Genomic DNA, 20032 nt, shown 5'->3' with positions numbered 1-20032 from the left:
AAAGACCTCTGCCTGCTTGGTAGAGTCCCATGGGATAAGGCCTGGGGAGGAGTGAGGTCCAAGAAAGCTGCCTGATATTCAAGGATCACCTCCTCCAAGCTCAAGAGCGGTCCATCCCAATGAGCAGGAAGTTGGGCAAAAATGCCAGCAGGGCTGCGTGGGTAAACAAGGAGCTCCTGGCAAAACTCAAACACAGAAGAATCACACAGAGGGTAAAAGCAAGGACATGGACAGGGAGACTTTATACCTGATTGATATCCTGTCCATCAATGGTTGTGTCTCTTCAGCTTAATTTTAAGCATGCGCTGAAATGTTTTGCTTGAACAGGCACTTGTATTCACAGCTTGGCCAGTGAAGCTGCACTGCTTTGGTGCCAGGCCACCAAATCACTAGGTACTCACCTCTGACAGAAATTAAGGAAAACTGGACACTCCAGTATGTTTGTGGATAATGAACTTAAATCCCTCTAGTCAGTGTCAGGGCAGCCATTCTGCACCTCCCTTCTGAAAAGGGAATGAAAATCACAGTTACTGTGACACCTGGAAAGTGCTTTGAGATGCACAGATAAAACCACACCCTCTTGTTCATTACTGTTATAATTATTATCCACTCTAACATATCCACTCTATAATTATTATCCACTTTTCTTCCTAATGACTCAGCCTTCTGTAGTTGTGCATCTGGAAATTTCACACCACACCAATCGTTTTGCTTTTAGATTTCTTTTTTTTTTTTCACTACAGTTTTTAAATAATGATCAGTGTAGTACAAAGCTTAAAATATTATCAATGTTTTCAACAATACAAAGTCAGCAGATGGGAGTTGGGAAGGGGATGGTTAATATGTAACACTCATACCCTTCCCTGTTTCCCAGGGAAAAAATACAAACTCTTTTGTACTTCGGTTTAGTAACAAACAGTGCTTAAAAATAATCTTGTCAGTAAAAGACGTAAATTGCAAGGCACATGAGGAACCCGTCCTTGCCTTGTTACACAAATCACTAGGCATAAATACAAGTTTAAGGCACCTCTCTCCATCCTCCCCTTCTGCTCCGTACACCAAGAAAATCCTGTCAGTGGGTAGCAGCTGTTAAAAGCAACCATGGACCAGGAGACAGCTGCCTCTGGGCCTCAGGTTCCTTCAGGGTGAACCCCAAAAAGGAATAGCATAAGGCACATTGAGATGAATTCTCAGGAGTTGTCCTCTACAGATCCAGGTTGCAAGATCTGCAAAAATACTATCTCAGGACCAGAAATTCCTGAGGGAGAGGGTTAGGACCTTGGTCCCTTCAGGATCTCAGACGTGCTCAACCTTTGGTGGTCAGCTCTTCACCAGACCCTGCCACTGGTACACCCCGCTGTGCCTCCTTAGAGGAACACCAGGATGGAAGGAGGCGTGCTCCAAGCAGCGAGCCCAAGGAGAAGGCCCTGAGAGGCTCTCAGACAAGCTGAGCATTTATCACACTGGCACTTTTACTCTCTCCGGACCCAGCCCTGGTCTCCCCTAGATCAACGTCAGGGCTTTCGGGAGGGCATCGGCAGCCACTTTCCAGTCCTGGCCCAGTTGAGGTGCAGCAGACTGCACAGCATGTGGAGTCTGCCCAGGTAGGCACCCAGGTGCATTAAGGCACAAGGATGAAGTTCAGCGATGAGGGAAAGAAATAAGCTGGTTGGAGGAAGAGGAGGATGGAGACAGGGATGAAGGAAGCTCCAGTGTTGGTGAGCCCCTTGTGTTACAAGGGTGCATCCTCACAGCAGCAGCGATCTGTTATTGAAATTCCCTGCTAAATCAACCCATCATCGTAACCAGGAGGTCAGCTCCAGGTCTGAGTGCAGGGCCACACGGGGACGTGAGTGGCTTCACCTGAGGGCTAACATGAGAATATGTAAAACCACCACCACTGTCACACAGCTGCTCCAGAAAGAGAAGTTTCACTTCTGCTGGACCAGGGAGGAGAAGACCCATGACCAGAAATACCCCGGAAGAGCCACGTGGGACCTTCCTCTCCCTGTCCCTGAACTAGACGGCATTACTGTACTCATCCTCCTTCAACGAGGGCAGGACTTGTCATCTATTTTCAAACCCTTAGAGAAGGAAACACCTGGGTGATCCCTTCCTTTGGTACCAGTATAACTCTAGGTAGCAGCAGAGCAGGGTTTGCTATTAGCAGCAATGCCCGCTCCCTCTCAGTTTTAGCCCAGAAAGGAGCTCTGGACCAGCCTGGTTTACTCCCCTTCCTGCACAGGACCCCACTGATACTGTCCAGCCAGATCCACGCTCAGTAGCTTATTCTGCTTTACCTGCCACAGAAGCAAAAAAGCACTGCTCCCACTGGGTGTCCTTCGCCAAACTGGGAGGAGACCCACAAGCAAAGCCACAGAGACCACGGAGGGAGCAGTCCATCGGTGCAGCTAAGCTAGTTGAGCAACCAGCTGCTGTGCAAGGAGGAACTGCTGCTGGCCTCTGCTCCGGCCCTTCCCTGCAGGCAGAAGTGTTGCCCAAGTGAGATGGCTGAAAGTTAAAACCAGCAGAAAATTACTGACATTTTTTCAGGAGGGTTGGTTTTCCACTGGTACTTCTACCGGCACCGGCTGACTGTGTGGTCAGGTGAGTTTCTGTGCAAGGGAAGGGGAATGACAATGTGTAAGTGGGACCATCCCCACTTGCCACTCCCCTGAGGCAAATTTACTGTTAGGTCAGCATGGCTGTACCGTCAAAATAGACCCTAGGAAATGAAGTGATTAATTTCTAAGCTGGACTGGATGTAAACCAGGAGGCCTGGAGTGATGAGAAAGGGTGGAGTAGATGACCTCCTGAAGGCTTTCCTATGATTCCCTCTCCTGTACTCAAAACTTACTTCCCTCCCCCTTTGTATTTAATTTTTCAGTGGGGCCATGAGTTTCAAATTTGTCTGCAAAACACAGGACACAGCAAAGCACCTACTAATAGATCTGTTTTCAGAGACACTGTTGTCTGGCCCACCTTGCTCCTCCAGCAGAACAGCACTGTTTCCTTCAGGCTAATCTTGACCCAACTAGGAAGCTCTGCAGATATAAAAGCCAAAGGCAAAGCCTTTCTGGCTAATAAATCATGCAGCGCACACACACACAAACACACACACATCTCAATAGTTAAAAAAACAGATCAAGTGCAGAAATCAGTGCTTGTCATGACAAATCATATCCCCAGCCCCAAACTCTGCCTGCTCAGAACCCGCAACCACAATTCATTTGCTTGCCCTTGGATTCAGTGAGACAACTCTGTGGCTGGTACAGATCCCAGGGCTTCCTTGCTTTCAGCAAAGATTTATACCTTCTAGGAATTTGCCAGATGTCAAGGCATTTGAGGTTGCAGGGTATAGCTGGGAGGAGCTGTACCAGGGTTTACTATGGAAAGCAAGCAGTGGGTCAAACAGAAGGTGTCCAGGCTGCATGGGACCATATCTCTGCATTGGCTCCGAGCATCCTGTCCTGCAAGTGCTACCAACTTCAGTGCAAGAGAGTGGCTCCATATCTGATATTCCCCCCAAGCAAGCACAGAAGAGATTCATCTAATGGGGGACACAGTAAACCAACCTTTTCTACACCTTCGACAGGACTGACCCATGGACATTAAGTGTCCCTGACCACTATGTTTGCTACTCCACACAGGAATCACCAAGTCTCAAGGACAAACCTGTCCACGGTTGCATAGGACCCTAATGCTGTCACCCTGTCCCTGCCTTTTGCTGTTCCATCTTCATTTAGTGCTGATAAAAACGTACCAGATTCACAACCCCATGGGTCAGAGAAAAGCACCCCTGCAGCTTCAAGGTCAGCTTTCCCACAAGGCCCACCAAGGTGTCCTGAACAGCACCATTAAGATGGGAATAAAGACTATTTCATTTTCATACCCTTTTGGCCATGACCATAGTAGGGCTGTTGGAGGCCCAGAGCCTTTTCCATATCAGACAAGTCACACTCAAGTTACTCTACACTGCATGGACATCGTTGGAGGTCACTCAGACTCCCTAGACAGATTATACAGTCAGTCTATGCAGGAATGCATGAACCTGTCACACAAGCAGCCAAAATGATGCACCCAGCATCAAAAGCATCTCATCTCCTGTGGCCAGTGCTCTGAATGCTGACGGCCTCAGGGGTGCTCAGCCTCTGCCACTGCTACTGGGGAAGGCTCAAAACCATCTCCAATCTGACCCAGGCCCAGCTCCTCAAACGCAACTAAGCACTTAAAATGGAAGTGAGGAGCCTTTGAAGACCTGTCTTGTAGGCTACCAAACAGCCATCAGCACTGCCAGGACCTTAGATCAAATTCAAACTGCTACAAAAGACCCCATCTCCTGTTAGTAGTCCTTGGGACAGCCTGACTCCTTGATTTTGATGAGCAGCTCTACTGCAGATGGTGCAGTCATACAGAAAGAGAAGATGGAGCTGACCTAACATCTTCATCTGTGCTGGACCCACACCAGTCACCGGCAGACACAGGGCTCAGGTTCAGACCCAGTTTGTTCTAGAGGACCCCAGGTCAGGCCTAAGTCTCCAAACATGTTTTGCCAAAGCCACCTCAGCAACCTGGCGTTGAGACACTTGACAAGGAGACCGCAGAGAGAACCTGGCTTAGCCCACCTGGAGCAGGAAAAGGATTGTACTACCCACTGTGCCACACATGCCCTTGCAGCTGAACCCTGGTAGGCTCCTCCTGAAACCTTGCTACCGCCTTTGATAGTAACAGGTCTCCCACAGAAAGCAGAGATGGCAAAACCCAGAGAGGTCATCACATCCAGCCGTGGTCCTCACGGTGCTTTTTCCATTGTGTGCCCTGGCAGACCCTTCTACAGTCTCACAGCCTTCAGGCTGCCCTCCCTGACGTTCAGCAAGATATCACCCACGGGTTTACCAGAATGAACAAGAAACCTCTGCCTATTCCAGCATCCTTGGTTAAGTGACTTGTTCTGGCTTAAAACACCCCATGTCCCCCTGGCATGGCAGAAGGCAGTCCCTGCTGTGAAAATGCATCCAGCATGAAATCTCCAGCCCTCCACCCAATTCCAGGGTCCAGGTTAGTCACAGCATGTTAGGCAAATAAGCCAGTTATGTCTCTAAAATGTTATGCCCCTTTTTTTGATTTTCACCACACGGTGATGTCATGCCCATCATGTTTGTGACTCTCAGGAGTCCTTTTTAGCCAGGCTGGCCTTGATCCTGCATCGCAGGATGTAAGCTGTGATGGCACTACAAGCCACCAGGCCAAAAAAAGAGATGCAGGAGAGATAAATGGAGAAAGGCCCATGTCTCTTCAGGAAAATCTCCTGCCTTGTCTTGTAATCCAAAAAAATGGCTTCTAGCTGTGATAGGGTGCAGATGGCCAGGAAGATGTGGAAGATCTGGTGGGCATGGCCAACGATATCACAGGAGCCAGGGAAGTACTTCTCAGGGACCGGGCAGGAGAAGAAATAAGCGCTGATAAGGAAAAACAGTATCTGGTACGTGTGGTACCAAGCAGCATCTTCCTCACAGCTCCCCAGGTGACACACAACCACCCGGTGAGCGACAGGACTGATATCCAAGATGAAGGCCAGCCCGGCTGGGATCACCTGGCACATCTTCCTCATGATGGGGTAAGGCCGTCGGTACCGATATTTCGCGTAGCAGCAGCCGGCACAAGACAGCCAGCCACAGAAAGCAGCTGCCGGCAGGAAGAACAGCCAGAACTTGTCGTACCAGGCTTGGTCGGAGCTGTAGTAGAAATGGGCCAGGGCACTACCATACTGGTAGATGCTGACTCCAACATAGTCCACAAAATAGAAGGTGTAGTGGTACAGCTCTGACTTGGACTGCAGTAGGTGAGCCAAGAGGCTGCAGGTCAGGTAGGTGACAGAGGAGAGGACAAAGATGAGCAAAGGCAAGGACCACGCGTCCATGGGTAACTGCTCAGCCTCCACAAAAGTCTTGAATCTCAGCAGCACGGCCAGCGCTGCCAGGAGATGAGTCCACACGTTGACCACCTCGTTGTGCTTCTGGAAGAGGCTAAGGAAGTAGTACCGCCAGTCCTGGCCGGTGGGACGGTACCCGGTGTGGATGTACGGCTCACGGAAGAGCTGCGGCACCTCGCACTCTTTGACCGTGCACGGCATCTTGGGGAAGCCATCCTCCAGCAGCCTGGGGAGACGGCTGAGATGCTGCCCGCTGAGGGACAGCGTGCTGATCCGCTCCAGGATGGCTGTCATCTCGCTGCACGCAGCGGCTCTGAGCCCGGCTCTGGGGAATGCCGTCTTTGTGCCCTGCGGGGAGGGGAGAAAGAAGAAACGTTAACGGTGATGCACTGGGGAGAAGAGTCACAGAATCATTTAGGTTGGAAAGGACCTTTAAGATCATCGAGTCCAACCGTTAACCCAGCACTGCCAAGGCCACCACTAACCCATGTCCCTCAGCACCACATCTACACGGCTTTTAAATCCCTCCAGGGATGGTGACTCCACCACTGCCCTGGGCAGCCTGTTCCAGTGCTTGACAACCCTTTTGGGGAAGAAATTGTCCCTGATCTCCAATCTAAACCTTCCCTGGCACAACTTGAGGCCATTTCCTCTCATCCTATCACTTGTTACCTGGGAAAATAGACTGATACCCACCCACCTGAAGAGCTTTTCACCCTTTTCCCCAGAACAAACTGCTCAGGGACAAAATTGGGGTGTAATTACTCATCAAAAGGATAACCTGCCTTTCTGTACCTAAGTGAAGAGGGTCCCAACCAAACTGTGGAGGTTGCAAATAAGCGCGGCTTCCCTGCCACACAACTTGCACATGGGTTGCACACCTGGGGCTGCTGCAGTGAGTACAGCAGAGGGAGAGGTGGAGAAGTCCATGGTCCCAAACCTGCAGCCCTCATCCCTCCGCGTGTAAGAAGCAGCAGGACTGGGAGGTGAAGGAGAAACAAGGGGCTCCACATCAGAGCTGGCTGCAGTTTGGGTACAGCAGCAAAGCCTTGGGAGCACCCACAGAGCCGTGCTGAGGGGTGCCAGAGGAGATGTGCCTGCTCCTTGGCAACCTCCAGAGCTGCTAAGCTCTGGCTGGAAAGATTCAGATTCAGGGCGCAGCAGGATCCTCATCTCTGGAGACTATCTCACAGCATTGAATTAATTCCCAATACCCTCTGCTTCCCTTCCACCTTAGATATTTCTCTTCCCTGTTGGTGTTTATTCCACACAAAAAAGAGGAGAACTCATCACACAGATGCCCATGGTTGTACCGAAATTGATGTGATGGAGCCCCACCAGACTCTGCAGGGCTGTGGTTACTCCTGTGCAGCCAACACATACGTGTTTGCAGGAGTGGGGCCTGACTCCTAAGCTTATACGCACCCAACCAGAGCTGCAGTGGATGGAGATGGCCAGAAAGAAGTAAATGCAAATAAGGATTCTGGCTGAGTGTGGGAAACAGCTTATTTTTCTTCTGTTGCATCAGATACCAGCTGCTGCCAGAAGTGAGATAGAGGAATCATTTGCAGGGGACATGATGGGACATCTACGCTGCGCTGGCTTTACAGAGGACAGGGCAGTGTTAAACACTTAGAGAGAGGGAAAGCAGAGAGATGGGACCTGTCAAACAGCCCCAGACAGCACAAAGTCAGAGCAAACTCTGAACCAGGTTGCAAGTCCCACATCCTCTGGCAACCCAAAGCCTCTGATAATAGACAAAATATTTTCACGTTGCTTCCTTATTCTAGCAGATGGCAGTTGTCATAACTACCAGTTACATTTTCCAGCCAAGTCTCTCTCTCTCTCTGCGCTTTCCAGGCTTTCTCCCTTAGCATTTCTCAGGGCTGGCTTTTATTCCCCTTGTTTGCCACAGGGGAATCTGGCTGCTCAGTTTCATGGCGCTGCCTTAGCCACGAAAGGCAGAAAAGAAAATGGTGTCCTGGGGTGCATTAGGAAGAGTGTGGCCAACAGGTCAAGGGAGGTTATCCTGCCCCTCTACACGGCCCTGGTGAGGCCACACCTGGAGTAACTGTGTCCAGTTCTGGGCCCCCCAGTTCAAGAAAGACAAGGAATTACTGAAGAGAGTCCAGCGAAGGGCTACAAAGATGGTCAGAGGACTGGAGCATCTCTCTTATGAGGAGAGGCTGAGGGAGCTGGGGCTGTTCAGCTTGGAGAAGACTGAGAGGGGATCTTATCAACACTTACAAATACCTTAGGGGTGAGTGTCAAGAGGAGGGGACCAGACTCTTCTCAGTGGTGCCCAGTGACAGGACAAGGGGCAATGGGCACAAACTGAAACATGGGAAGTTCCACCTGAATATGAGGAAAAACTTCTTTACTGTGAGGGTGCCAGAGCACTGGCACAGGCTGCCCAGGGAGGGTGGGGAGTCTCCTTCTCTGGAGATATTCAAAACCCGCCTGGACGCAACCCTGTGCAACGTGGTCTGGGTGACCCTGCTTTGGCAGGGGGTTGGACTAGATGATCTCCAGAGGTCCCTTCCAACCCTTAACCATTCTGTGATTCTGTGAAATGGTATTTTAGTTTTGCAGATGCATACGACTGCAGGTAACACCCTTGCTGGGGAGTTTGACACTGTGCACGTTCACAAAGACTTTGTTTCTCCCCTAAGGGTCTGCAGCATCCTGATCTGTGATGAGGACACGCAGTTCATTCAGCAGCTTGTGCATCTCTGGGGATGCAGGCCAAAATCTAGGGAGGCAAGGCAAGTTTTGACTCTGGGGCACTCCCATGAGGGGATGGTTTGAAAAAGGGGCAACAGTCCCTCTCCTCAGTTCTGATGTACAGCCACTCTATTCTCCACCAGACGGTGGAGAAAGAAAGGCTCATTCATCCAACTTACTCTAGACCTCAGCTTCAGCATAAGGCAAAGCCCAAGCAAGAAAACCATCCCTGGCTATGCAGCACTGTAGTACTCTTCTTTGCATGATCTGGCCAGAACTTGGTTGGAGACAGAGCATGTTGGGGTGGGAAGGCCAGGGAAGTTTTATGGATGTGTCTGTACTAAGGCAGTGTTTGATTTCCTGGTCTAGATGCACAGACAAGAGCTCCCTTGCCATGCCGACTGCATCTCCTTCACTGCAGCGCCAAGACATCTGCCATCTCCAGCTGATGATCTCCAGGCCTTATGCACAGGTTTTGCCCTATGCAGATGTGTGAGTACAGACACTAAAGCGCTTTGTGTGTCCTAAGCTCCTCAGCCCTGTCCTTTAACCTGCCATAATGTGCTTTATACCTCTCCCAGCATTTGCTCTGATACAACTCAAGCAAGACAGCTTGGACCTCTGCTCACCATCTCCCAGCTTCCCTTTAACTATGTGTGGTCCAAGGATTTGGGCCCACTGCAGGGGGCTCAGTGCTGAATCTTCGTCCAAATTCATCCCAGCAGGATGCTAGAAATCATAGAATCCTAGAATGGTTTGGTTTGGAAGGGACCTTAAAGATCATCTAGTTCCAACCCCCCTGCCATGGGCAGGAACACCTTTCACTAGACCAGGTTGCTCCAAGCCCCATTCAACCTGGGCTTGAACACTACCAGGGAGGGGGCAGCCACAACTTCTCTGGGCAACCTGGGCCAGTGTCTCACCACCCTCACAGCAAAGAATTTCTTCCTAAGATCTAACCTAAATCTCCCCTCTTTCAGTTTAAAGCCGTTACCCCTCGTCCTATCACTCCATGCCCTTGTGAAAAGCCCCTCTCCTGCTTTCCTGTAGCCCCTTCAGGTACTGGAAGGCTGCTAGAAGGTCTCCCTGGAGCTTTCTCTTCTCCAGGCTGAAGAGCCCCAACTCTCTCAGCCTGTCTCCAGAGCAGAGGTGCTCTGAGCCATCCTGGTGCCGTAGGAGCTGCAACACCAAAGTTAACCCCATGTAGGAAGGGGTCAGCATAAAATCCCAGGCTTCAAAATGACCTGGACTCTGACGCCCTCTGAGCATCTTTGTGGCCTCCTCTGGACTCACTTCAACAGCTCCGTGTCCTTCTTATGTTGGGGACCCCAGAGCTGGACATAGTACTCTAGGTGGGGTCTCATGAGAGCGGAGTAGAGGGGTAGAATCTCCTCCCTCTACCTGCTGGCCACGCTGCTTTTGATGCAAACCCTCCAAAAAGGCACTGATGTTGGAGATGGGGATCATGGTGGCAAGGCATGAGGAGAAAGGGCATGCTGAAGCTCCCCACCTCTTGGAGAACATAGGCTAATGCTAGCCCAGACCCTGAGATATTGGTAATTGAACAACAGCTCAGACAGGGCACAGACTGTGCAGGTGAGCCGCACAGGAGCAGGGTCGGAGCGGTCATCTCCTGCAGAGAGGCAGCCATACACTGAAACCTGCCCGTAAAGAGCAAAAGCAACCAGAAGACACGCAGGAAGATGGCAATCAAGCCTGGGCATACCGATGTACGCCGATGCGAGGGGCACGTCGCCCTTCCACCAGCCGTGGTCTGCCTGCTTTGCATGCTGACAAGGACACGAGAGAGACAGGCAGCTTCTGTACCAGGCACAGGCTGGCTCCAGCTGGTACGGTGTGCGCTGGCACCAGGATCTTGCCAGGGTCTCTCATCCCCAGAGCTCAGTGTAGACAGCGAGCATCGCATTTGAGCAGAGCTGGGAAGAGGTCAGACACCGCAGATCTCCCTGACAGCAGCAGACAGGAGAGATTCTTCCAGGCAGGCTTTCATAGCTGGAAAATGCCAGTTTTTAACGGGCTGAGGGAGGGTCAGGGATTTTCAAAATAATAGCCCGAAATCACATCTGATACTGGGATAAACAACACTAAATCAGGAACCTGGCAGACTGCTTATTTTAAACCCAACTTGTGACATTAACGAGTGAGAACGAGTTGGCAATTTCCAGCGATCATGTGACGGACAAAGCGGCGAGCAATTAACGTTAGAAAAGAGAGAGAAAGAAAAAGAAAGAAAGAAAAAAAACAAAACACAAACCAACCCAGAAAGCCAAGGTCAGCACTGGCTGTTTCACTTTCACAGAGCCCCCATTCTTCTCCCTTCACGGGGGCGTAGGAGCGGGCTGAAAGCCACATTCATCGGCAGGGCGTCTCGTTGAGATTCTGTCCTCACCCCCCTCAATCTCCGGAGGGATTCAGTTATTTTGGCTGCTTCCAATTAACCGAGTACCGTTTGTTCGGGGAGGGAGCTGCAAGGCGAGAAGGAAGGAGTGGATGATGGCCAGGCTGTATCATTACAGCCACAATAAGAACCGCGGCACAGGAGGAGAACGATCCCGTTCCAATTTTTCTCTCCCTTTTGAAGAGAGTAATTGGAAACCCAAGCTTTTCTCAGCTCTTTTGCTTTTTGGTCACAGTCTGATGGAGGGGTTTGAATGAGAAAATTTCCTACAGAGTACGGCTGATTTTCCCACCGGTCTGGCCCCAGCGTTAACTGTCTGGGACTGAGGCTGTACCAATGGGATATATTTGCTTGCAGAATAGTATTTGGGCATCAGAGGTTAACACAGGCTTCTAGAAAGGCAGTAATTCCTGGTAAACAAAGCAGAGAGGACTCAGGAACTCAGCTGTGGGGAAGTCTTTAATAAATGCATTGTATTTGAAAAAAAAAAATGGTGGTGGATAGCATGAAAATAACAGCAGTGATCACGCAGCAGTGGGCACCAGGCCAGTTCTGAGAGCTGCAGGTGATTAATTCCTCAATTCCTTCTCTTCTAGGAGTTGAACAAAACTCCCTGGAGAGAGTCCAGGTCATTTTGAAGCCTGGGGTTTTATGCTGACCCCTTCCTACATGGGGTTAACTTTGGTGTCGCAGCTCCTACGGCACCAGGATGGCAGAGAGCAGCTCAGCTCACTTCTCCAGGGCTGGGAGAGGCTGCACCAAGACTGTACCCAGCTCAGATGCAGTGGATAAGCCCCATCCCAAAGCCTGCTGCCTGCAGGCTGGTCCTACTTATTTAACTTATTCATCAGCTTATTTAACTTATTCATCAATGATCTGGACAAAGGGACAGCGTGTACCCTCAGCAAGTTTGCTGATGACACAAAACTGGGAGGAGTGGCCGATACACCAGCAGGCTGTGCTGCCATTCAGCAAGACCTGGACAGGCTGGAGAGCTGGGTGGAGAGGAACCTCATGAAGTTCAACAAAGGCAAGTGTAGAGTCCTGCACCTTGGGAGGAATAACCCCATGCACCTGTACAGGTTGGGGGCTGATCTACTGGAGAGCAGCTCTGCAGAGAAGGACCTGGGAGTTTTGGTGGGTAACAAGTTCCCCATGAGCCAACAATGTGCCCTTGTGGCCAAGAAGGCCAATGGTGTCCCAGGGTGCACTAGGAAAAGTGTGGCTAGCAGGTCGAGGGAGGTTCTCCTCCCCCTCTACACGGCCCTAGTGAAGCCACACCTGGAGTAACTGTGTCCAGTTCTGGGCCCCCCAGTTCAAGAAAGAGAAGGAACTACTGGAGAGAGTCCAGCGGAGGGGTACAGAGATGGTCAGAGGGCTGGAGCATCTCTCTTAGGAGGAGAGGCTGAGGGAGCTGGGGCTGTTCAGCCTGGAGAAGAGCAGACTGAGGGAGGATCTTATCAATGCTTACAAATACCTTAGGGGTGGGTGTCAAGGGGATGGGGCCAGACTCTTCTCAGTGGTGCCCAGTGACAGGACAAGGGGCAATGGGCACAAACTGAAACATGGGAAGTTCCATCTGAATATGAGGAAAAACTTATTTACTTTGGGGGTGGCAGAGCCCTGGCACAGGCTGCCCAGGGAAGGTGGGGAGTCTCCTTCTCTGGAGATATTCAAAACCCACCTGGACACGACTCTGTGCAACGTGCTCTGGGTGACCCTGCTTTGGCAGGGGGTTGGACTAGATGATCTCCAGAGGTCCCTTCCAACCCCAACCATGCTGTGATTCTGTGATTCTACCCGAGCACAAATATCTCCTCCTATAACTAAATGACTTGCAGAGGGCTCAAACTTTGAAAGACCAGCAGACGGTGCCTGCTCCTCCATCCCTAGATGGAGAACTAAGAGATCACAGACTAGCTCATAGCAGTGACTCCTGTGTGCTCTTGGTACTGTCTGCATCCTGCTGTCATACATGTCGGTGCTAACCTTCCTCTTAATCATGACAGATGCACACAGCGCTCGGACCCCCTCCGCAGGGAGTCATTGGGATTTACCTGGGTGTCACAGAGGTCAGAAACTGGAAGAGGTGGCATTTGATGGTTTGTGCCACGGACGAGCTCTGCCCAAGCAGGCAGCAGGGGATGAAGGACTGATCTACACTGCAGCATCAAAGAAGTGGAAATCCCAACAACCAGAGAGGGGCCAGGTGCTCGGGACTTCTGTAAGTTGGGCTTCCACCTCCCCATCTATTAAATGGGGATACCAGTCCTCAACTGCCTAATGAGAACTAGATACTGGGCTCTTCATGCACAGCTGTAATGCACCAGGCAGTGCTGGGACTACTTAACAGCGCATTGCACAGAATATTTTATTTCCCTGGGCACGCTTATGTACCCGGTTACATCTACATGAGCCCGATGGGTGTATTACAAGCACTCACCCAACAAGGACTGCATGGGTTAGGGTGCTCTGGGAGGTAAAGGGTGATGTGATCTACTGGAGACCTTGAAGGGCAAGCTTGAAAATAACCATATCTGCTAAGAAAAAAGGTCAAAGCAACCTCGTAGAAAATTTCAAATAAAAGAAAATGGCTCAAACTCCACCTTTCTGTATACACTTATACACACACAGAGCACGTAGCTGGAGCAGGGTTTGTCCAAGCAAGCATTAATCAGGAAACGAACGTCTCGTGATGCTGGGAGATGAGCCATTAGAGCCGGCAGGAGATGGCAGGATCCCCCACGGAAGCCATGGCACTGTCAGCTCCCCCACGATTTCTGGCCTGGAAGCAAGCCGGGCCGGGAGCCAGCTCAGTCGTGCTGAGCAGCAAGTGCCTCTTGACATGGATTCGGCGTTGCCTGCGCGTTGGGACGGGTCCAGGGGATGAGAGCAACGGAGCCGGCACGATGAACGCTGTGCTTGGAGGAGACGGAGCAAAACAAAGCTGCTGGCAAATACGACATCCCTGCAGCAAAGCCGGGGGGGTCCACAGCATCCCACCAAGGAGGGGGAAACCCCGAGGTCCTGTGGTGGTTGGGGGAGCAAAGTGGGTCAGTGGAAATCCAAAGTTAGGAAACCGAAGACTCGACGAGGCTGCTGGCTTTACTGTGGGAGTCCAAACCTTGAGCTACACATCACCAAGTCCTTGGTTCTGAGGCCGGCCGGGCTGGCTTGGATGCTGCCATGCTGCAACACCCTTGAAATGGGTGGCCACATGTCAACTGTCTGTCAGGAACAACTCCTGGACCATGCTGACTCCCAAACCACGCCAGGGAACGGTGTGGGTCACCACGGCACACTTCTGATTTGCTGTGATAAACACATCTGCAGTTTCTTCATGCCTAACCATGGTTAAAACTCGGTGATGCTACTGGTAACACAGCCGAGACACTTGTGTGAAAGAAGAAACCCATCTGCAGCACTAGGCAGATGCAAAAATGTTAATATTCATAATTATTTCTATGTTAATATTCATTATTATTTCAATGTTAACATTCATTTTTATTTCTATGTTAATATTCATTATTATTTCTACCCATACACCCTGGCTGAGCATTATCTCCTCTGGCAGATCCATCCCTCTCCTATCAAAAATTGCTCAAGATCGAGGTAATATCCCACAGCTTTTCCTCCTGATCTCACTAAACCTTTGCTGTTTGTGCTTTCCAGATCGGCTCACCACTTTCTTCTCCCACACACAACTAACACAGCCCCCAGTGCTTTAGGGCTCGATTTCAGGTGGGTGCGAAATCACAGAATCACAGACTGGTTGGGGTTGGAAGGGACCTCTGGAGATCATCTATCCAACCCCCTGCCAAAGCAGGTTCACCCAGAGCACATTGCACAGGGTCGTGTCCAGGTGGGTTTTCAGTATCTCCAGAGAAGGAGACTCCAAGGAGATCCCTGGGTGAAGCACCCATGCCTACAGGCTTTGAGCACACCAGTACTCAAACAAGACCAGGACATGGTCCCGATCAATGACCTGCAACCATTAGGCTGCTGAAGTGTTAGCACACTCCTGGGCACAGTTTTGGTCCAGCCACCCACACCGGTCCCTGCCTGCTGTATTCAGTCGTGCAGGGACCACCGAGGGAGTGGGACGACTGACCCATTTCAGATGCCAATGCTGGAATTGTGCCAGAGAAGTGCCGGGGGATTTTTTTTCCCTGCCATTGACTGAAAAAGCAGCCTGGATTTTTTTCAGCTGCATCCCGCTTTCACCTTCTAAATTTCCCCCTGCAAGGTCCGTGGGATGCAGTATCCTCCCCTTCCACCCCTGAGTACCTGCGTGCACGCCCTGCGAGCACAGCATTTATGCAGCCAGTTTGCCTACGTAAGAGGTGACCGCCATGAACCTCTCCTAAATCCACAGGACGAGCACCCACGGATGGGACAAATCTTTCAGCGCAGATCTGCTGGAGATGGGAGCGCCTTCTAGCACAGGGAGACCTCAACGAGCCAGCGAATCCCTCCCTGCTCAGATCTATCTGCTGATGGGACAACCCAGGAACCCTCTGCCCGCAGGCAGAGCAACCAAACCAAACTGGCCGTGCGCTGTTTGGGGATCCAGACCGTTGCCAAAAGATCTCCAGGAGCCTGCGGGCTGAGGCTGCTTAGCTTTGCTGTCGTCCACAAAAGCCTCTTGCACAAAAATATTTTTTTTTTTTTTAAGGTTGCAGATTTTAGAGCTTTGGTCATGAGAAAAAAATGTCTATAAATCATGTACACCACCACCGCCGCTGCGGGCAGAGAGCAGGCTGCCGGGGAGAGACTGCAGCTCTGTGCCAACCCCCTGGAGCTGTGAGCTCTCTTCTTCCCCAAACTAAAAGTCTTTGTCCCCATCCGGGACCTCCTCCTATTTAACCCCGAGCTTCCAGGTTTGCAATGACAGCAGTGCCGCCCTTCCAAGGGGCTATGAGGCCCCGAGCGAGGGCCAGCAAGGACCAGATGGCAGATTCCGCCCCCCAGACAAGGGATGCAGGCTGTGGAGGCATGCTTACATCCCTACTCCATCCCAAGGATTTGCTGGGGAGGAACAAAAAAGTAACTGGGAGCAAGCTCCCACTTGCTGCTGCCCACGCCTGAAGGACAGAGGACATAAGGTACGGCCACATACGTACAGCTGCAGACCAGACACGCAGCCTCCTGGAGCCTTCCTGGGAATTCATTCCTCTGGAGGAATTCCTTTAGCATAAATGGATACTGCAGTGAAAGGGCCACCGGCCTGACCTCAGGAGCGGGGGTTATCACGTCTGCCGGCAGCTAAAAATTAAGCCAGTGCATGACTCAAGACGTACAAGTAGCTGCAAGCGCACGCACGTGACCGACGGTGGCAGCTCCCCTGTCCAGCCTCTGCCCGCGCCGCCGGCACGTCGCACCGGCCATCCCTCCCCATGTCCGCAGGGACACAACCATCTTCTCGCCCAGAGGCACCGGCTGCGGCTTCGGCGTTAATAAATAAAAGTGATGATGCTCAGAGAGCAGAAAATCCTGCGGCAAGCAGGGCTGTCAACCCACACCTTTAGCAGGGGAGCGGGCGGAAATGTGTAACAGCTTGTGGTTTGGCCTGGGGAGCCCGTGGGTTTCTAGGAATTGTTTGCAACACGGATCACCCCACCACACCCCAACACGGAGGCAGGAGCACAGTGTAATTCAGGGCTGCCTGTCCCCTCCCTGCACAAGGAGAGAGCAAAAACAGACTTCAGGGACCCGCTGGATTTCACTCCGGCGGAGCGTTGCATACTGCTTCACCCTTTTTCATGACCTTTTCATGACTTCACTCTTTTTCAACGACCGCTGCCAGGGTGGCATCACACACATCCTCATTTTCACCCCCACAGAATCACAGAATCACAGAATGGTTAAGGGTTGGAAGGAACCTCTGGAGATCATCTAGTCCAACCCCCTGCCAAAGCAGGGTCACCCAGAGCATGTTGCACAGGGTCGTGTCCAGGTGGGTTTTGAATGTCTCCAGAGAAGGAGACTCCCCACCCTCCCTGGGCAGCCTGTGCCAGGGCTCTGCCACCCTCAAAGAAGTTCCTCCTCATATTCAGATGGAACTTCCCATGTTTCAGTTTGTGCCCATTGCCCCTTGTCCTGTCACTGGGCACCACTGAGAAGAGTCTGGCCCAATCCTCTTGACACTCACCCCTAAGGTATTTGTAAGTGTTGATAAGATCCCACCTCAGTCTGCTCTTCTCCAGGCTGAACAGACCCAGCTCCCTCAGCCTCTCCTCATAAGAGAGATGCTCCAGTCCTTTGATCATCTTTGTTCCCCTCCGCTGGACTCTCTCCAGTAGTTCCTTCTCTTTCTTGAACTGAGGGGCCCAGAACTGCACATAGTACTCCAGTACCCCCCACCCGGCCCCCTCTGTGGCAATCCCAACTGACCCCACCTAAAGCACGCCGGGGCATTTCCCAGCTCTGCAGCGACGATCCTGCAGCATCCGACAACAAACACGCAGCTCTGTCCTGCAGCTCAGTGAAAAACCCCACGTGCTCCAGCCAAAGCAGCCTGGGGGTGAACCGCTGGAGCTGTGCGGCAATTAAACAAGCATCGGGTGCAGGATCAGTGCCCAGCGCCAGCTGATCTGCAGAACTTCCAACCCCTGCTCGTGCCTAAGACAAGTCAGTTTGACACTGAGCAAGCGACTGTTAAATGTTTACCCAAACATATATATATATTTTTGGTGTCCTGGGGTGCATTAGGAAGAGTGTGGCCAACAGGTCAAGGGAGGTTATCCTGCCCCTCTACATGGCCCTGGTGAGGCCACATCTGGAGTAACTGTGTGCAGTTCTGGGCCCCCCAGATCAAGAAAGATAAGGAACTACTGGAGAGAGTCCAGCAGAGGGGTACAGAGGTGGTCAGAGGACTGGAGCATCTCTCTTATGAGGAGAGGCTGAGGGAGCTGGGGCTGTTCAGCCTGGAGAAGAGAAGGCTGAGGGGGGATCTTATCAATGCTCACAAATACCTTAGGGGTGGGTGTCAAGAGGATGGGGCCAGACTCTTCTCAGTGGTGCCCAGTGACAGGACAAGGGGCAACAGGCACAAACTGAAACATGGGAAGTTCCATCTGAATATGAGGAAAAACTTCTTTAATTTGAGGGCGGCAGAACACTGGCACAGGCTGCCCAGGGAGGGTGGGGAGTCTCCTTCTCTGGAGATATTCAAACCCGCCTGGACACGACCCTGTGAAACGTGCTCTGGGTGACCCTGCTTTGGCAGGGGGTTGGACTAGATGATCTCCAGAGGTCCCTTCCAACCCTTAACCATTCTGTGATTCTGTGCTGATGAAAACCAGAATGGTTCAAGACTGCCTGCAATTTTTTTCTCCCCTCCAAAAGCGAGATGCTCATGGTGGTTTTTCCCCCCTCCAAAAGTGAGATGCTCATGGTGTTTTCAGGACCAATACAGATGGGAAACCGGGGGAATAAGACCAACAATCGCCAAAGCATCCTGGAGAAGAGAAGCAACCCTTCATCGACCCTTCCGAGACACCACCTGGGCAGGTGGCAAGGAGCAGGAGCTGGTTCTTCACCCGGCTCATGGCTCAGCCGCACGTCCCCTTGCCGGAGGGGTCAAAGTCAGCAAGGAAAACCCACCCACGGCTATTAAAAACAAACACGGGGGGAAAAAAAACAACAGTGCCCACCTCTCTCCTCCACAAAGCCCTCGAGATACCAGTCAGGGGGGCAATTTATGGCAAAAATAAATCCCCCCCCCCCGCACACTCCCCCCTCCTCACGCTCTTCCCCCAGCGCCCACCCACCCGCAGGGCCGACCCCGGCTCGACGGACCCCGGTTGTGCCTGGGGGGGGGGGGGAAGATGGCGCATCCCCCTGCCCCTCGAGGTCCACGCGTGTTTTACCCGCTATGGGGGTGACCGCAGGCGCTGGGGTGTTCCCCGCGCACCGGCCCCGCCGTGCCCAAGGTCCCGCGGGGAAGGATGCTCCTCGCCGCGGCGGGGATGCGGCGGAGCTGCGGTACCCGGGCGGGGGATAAAGACCCGTGCGGGATCACCCACGGGGCCCTCGGCGGGGTGTCCCCGGGGCAGAGGAGCGGGGAGGGGACCGGCGGCTGCGCCCGCACTCACCGACCGCGTTGTCCCCGCCGCCGCCGCCGCCACCGACTCCCGCGGCCGCCGCCCCCGGCAGCGCCGCCGCCGCCGGGCGACCCCGCGCATGCGCGCCCCGCCCCGGGGTCCCCCCTCCTTCCCCCCCCGCACAGCCCGAGCCGAGCCGAGCCGAGCCTAACCGAGCCGAGCCGAGCCGAGCCCAGGCAGCCCGAGCTGGAGAAAACGGGGCTCGAACTAGCGGGAGCGCCCGCGGCCGGTCACCCGCGGTGGTGGGTGCGGAGCGACGGAGCTGGAGAGGGGAAGTCACGGGGAGACACACGGTGCGTCCGGCTCTGGGGGCCCGAGATCAGAAGGACACGGAGCTGTTGGGGCGAGTCCAGAGGAGGCCACGAAGATGCTCAGAGGGCTGGAGCCCCTCTGCTCTGGAGACAGGCTGAGAGAGTTGGGGCTGTTCAGCCTGGAGAAGAGAAGGCTCTGGGGAGACCTTCTAGCACCTTCCAGTACCTGAAGGGGCTACAGGAAAGCTGGAGAGGGGCTTTTTACAAGGGCATGGAGTGATAGGACGAGGGGTAACGGCTTTAAACTGAAAGAGGGGAGATTTAGATGAGATATTAGGAAGAAATTCTTTGCTGTGAGGGTGGTGAGACCCTGGCCCAGGTTGCCCAGAGAAGCTGTGGCTGCCCCCTCCCTGGCAGTGTTCAAGGCCAGGTTGGATGGGGCTTGGAGCAACCTGGTCTAGTGGAAGGTGTCCCTGCCCGTGGCAGGGGGTTGGAACTAGATGATCTTTAAGGTCCCTTCCAACCCAAACCAGTCTGTGATCCCATGGCTCTATGAAATCTCCAGGGATGCTCAGTGGCTGTGAGATGGACATTATGGCAC

At 52.5% G+C, this 20032-nt stretch overlaps 1 protein-coding gene across 3 annotated transcripts; it reads right to left on the bottom strand.

The window, feature by feature from the left end:
- Positions 1-523: 523 nt before the first annotated feature.
- Positions 524-19221, bottom strand: PAQR8 (progestin and adipoQ receptor family member 8). Of its 3 annotated transcripts, none has more exons than XM_068413938.1 (2): positions 19172-19221; positions 524-6280 (listed from the first exon to the last, which is right to left on the bottom strand). In XM_068413938.1, exon 2 carries the CDS (start codon positions 6224-6226, stop codon positions 5168-5170), a length of 1059 nt encoding a protein of 352 aa, XP_068270039.1. In that variant the 5' UTR covers positions 6227-6280; positions 19172-19221; the 3' UTR covers positions 524-5167. The 3 variants fall into 3 exon arrangements, with proteins under 3 accessions (XP_068270039.1, XP_068270049.1, XP_068270058.1); XM_068413948.1 differs by lacking the exon at positions 19172-19221 and adding an exon at positions 18947-19005; XM_068413957.1 differs by lacking the exon at positions 19172-19221 and adding an exon at positions 10936-10974.
- Between the last annotated feature and the right edge of the window lie 811 nt (positions 19222-20032).

This window comes from Nyctibius grandis, chromosome 1 (genome assembly GCF_013368605.1).
Source record: "Nyctibius grandis isolate bNycGra1 chromosome 1, bNycGra1.pri, whole genome shotgun sequence".
In the NCBI taxonomy this organism is placed as follows: domain Eukaryota; kingdom Metazoa; phylum Chordata; class Aves; order Nyctibiiformes; family Nyctibiidae; genus Nyctibius; species Nyctibius grandis.
This window is presented reverse-complemented; position numbering and strand designations above follow the sequence as displayed.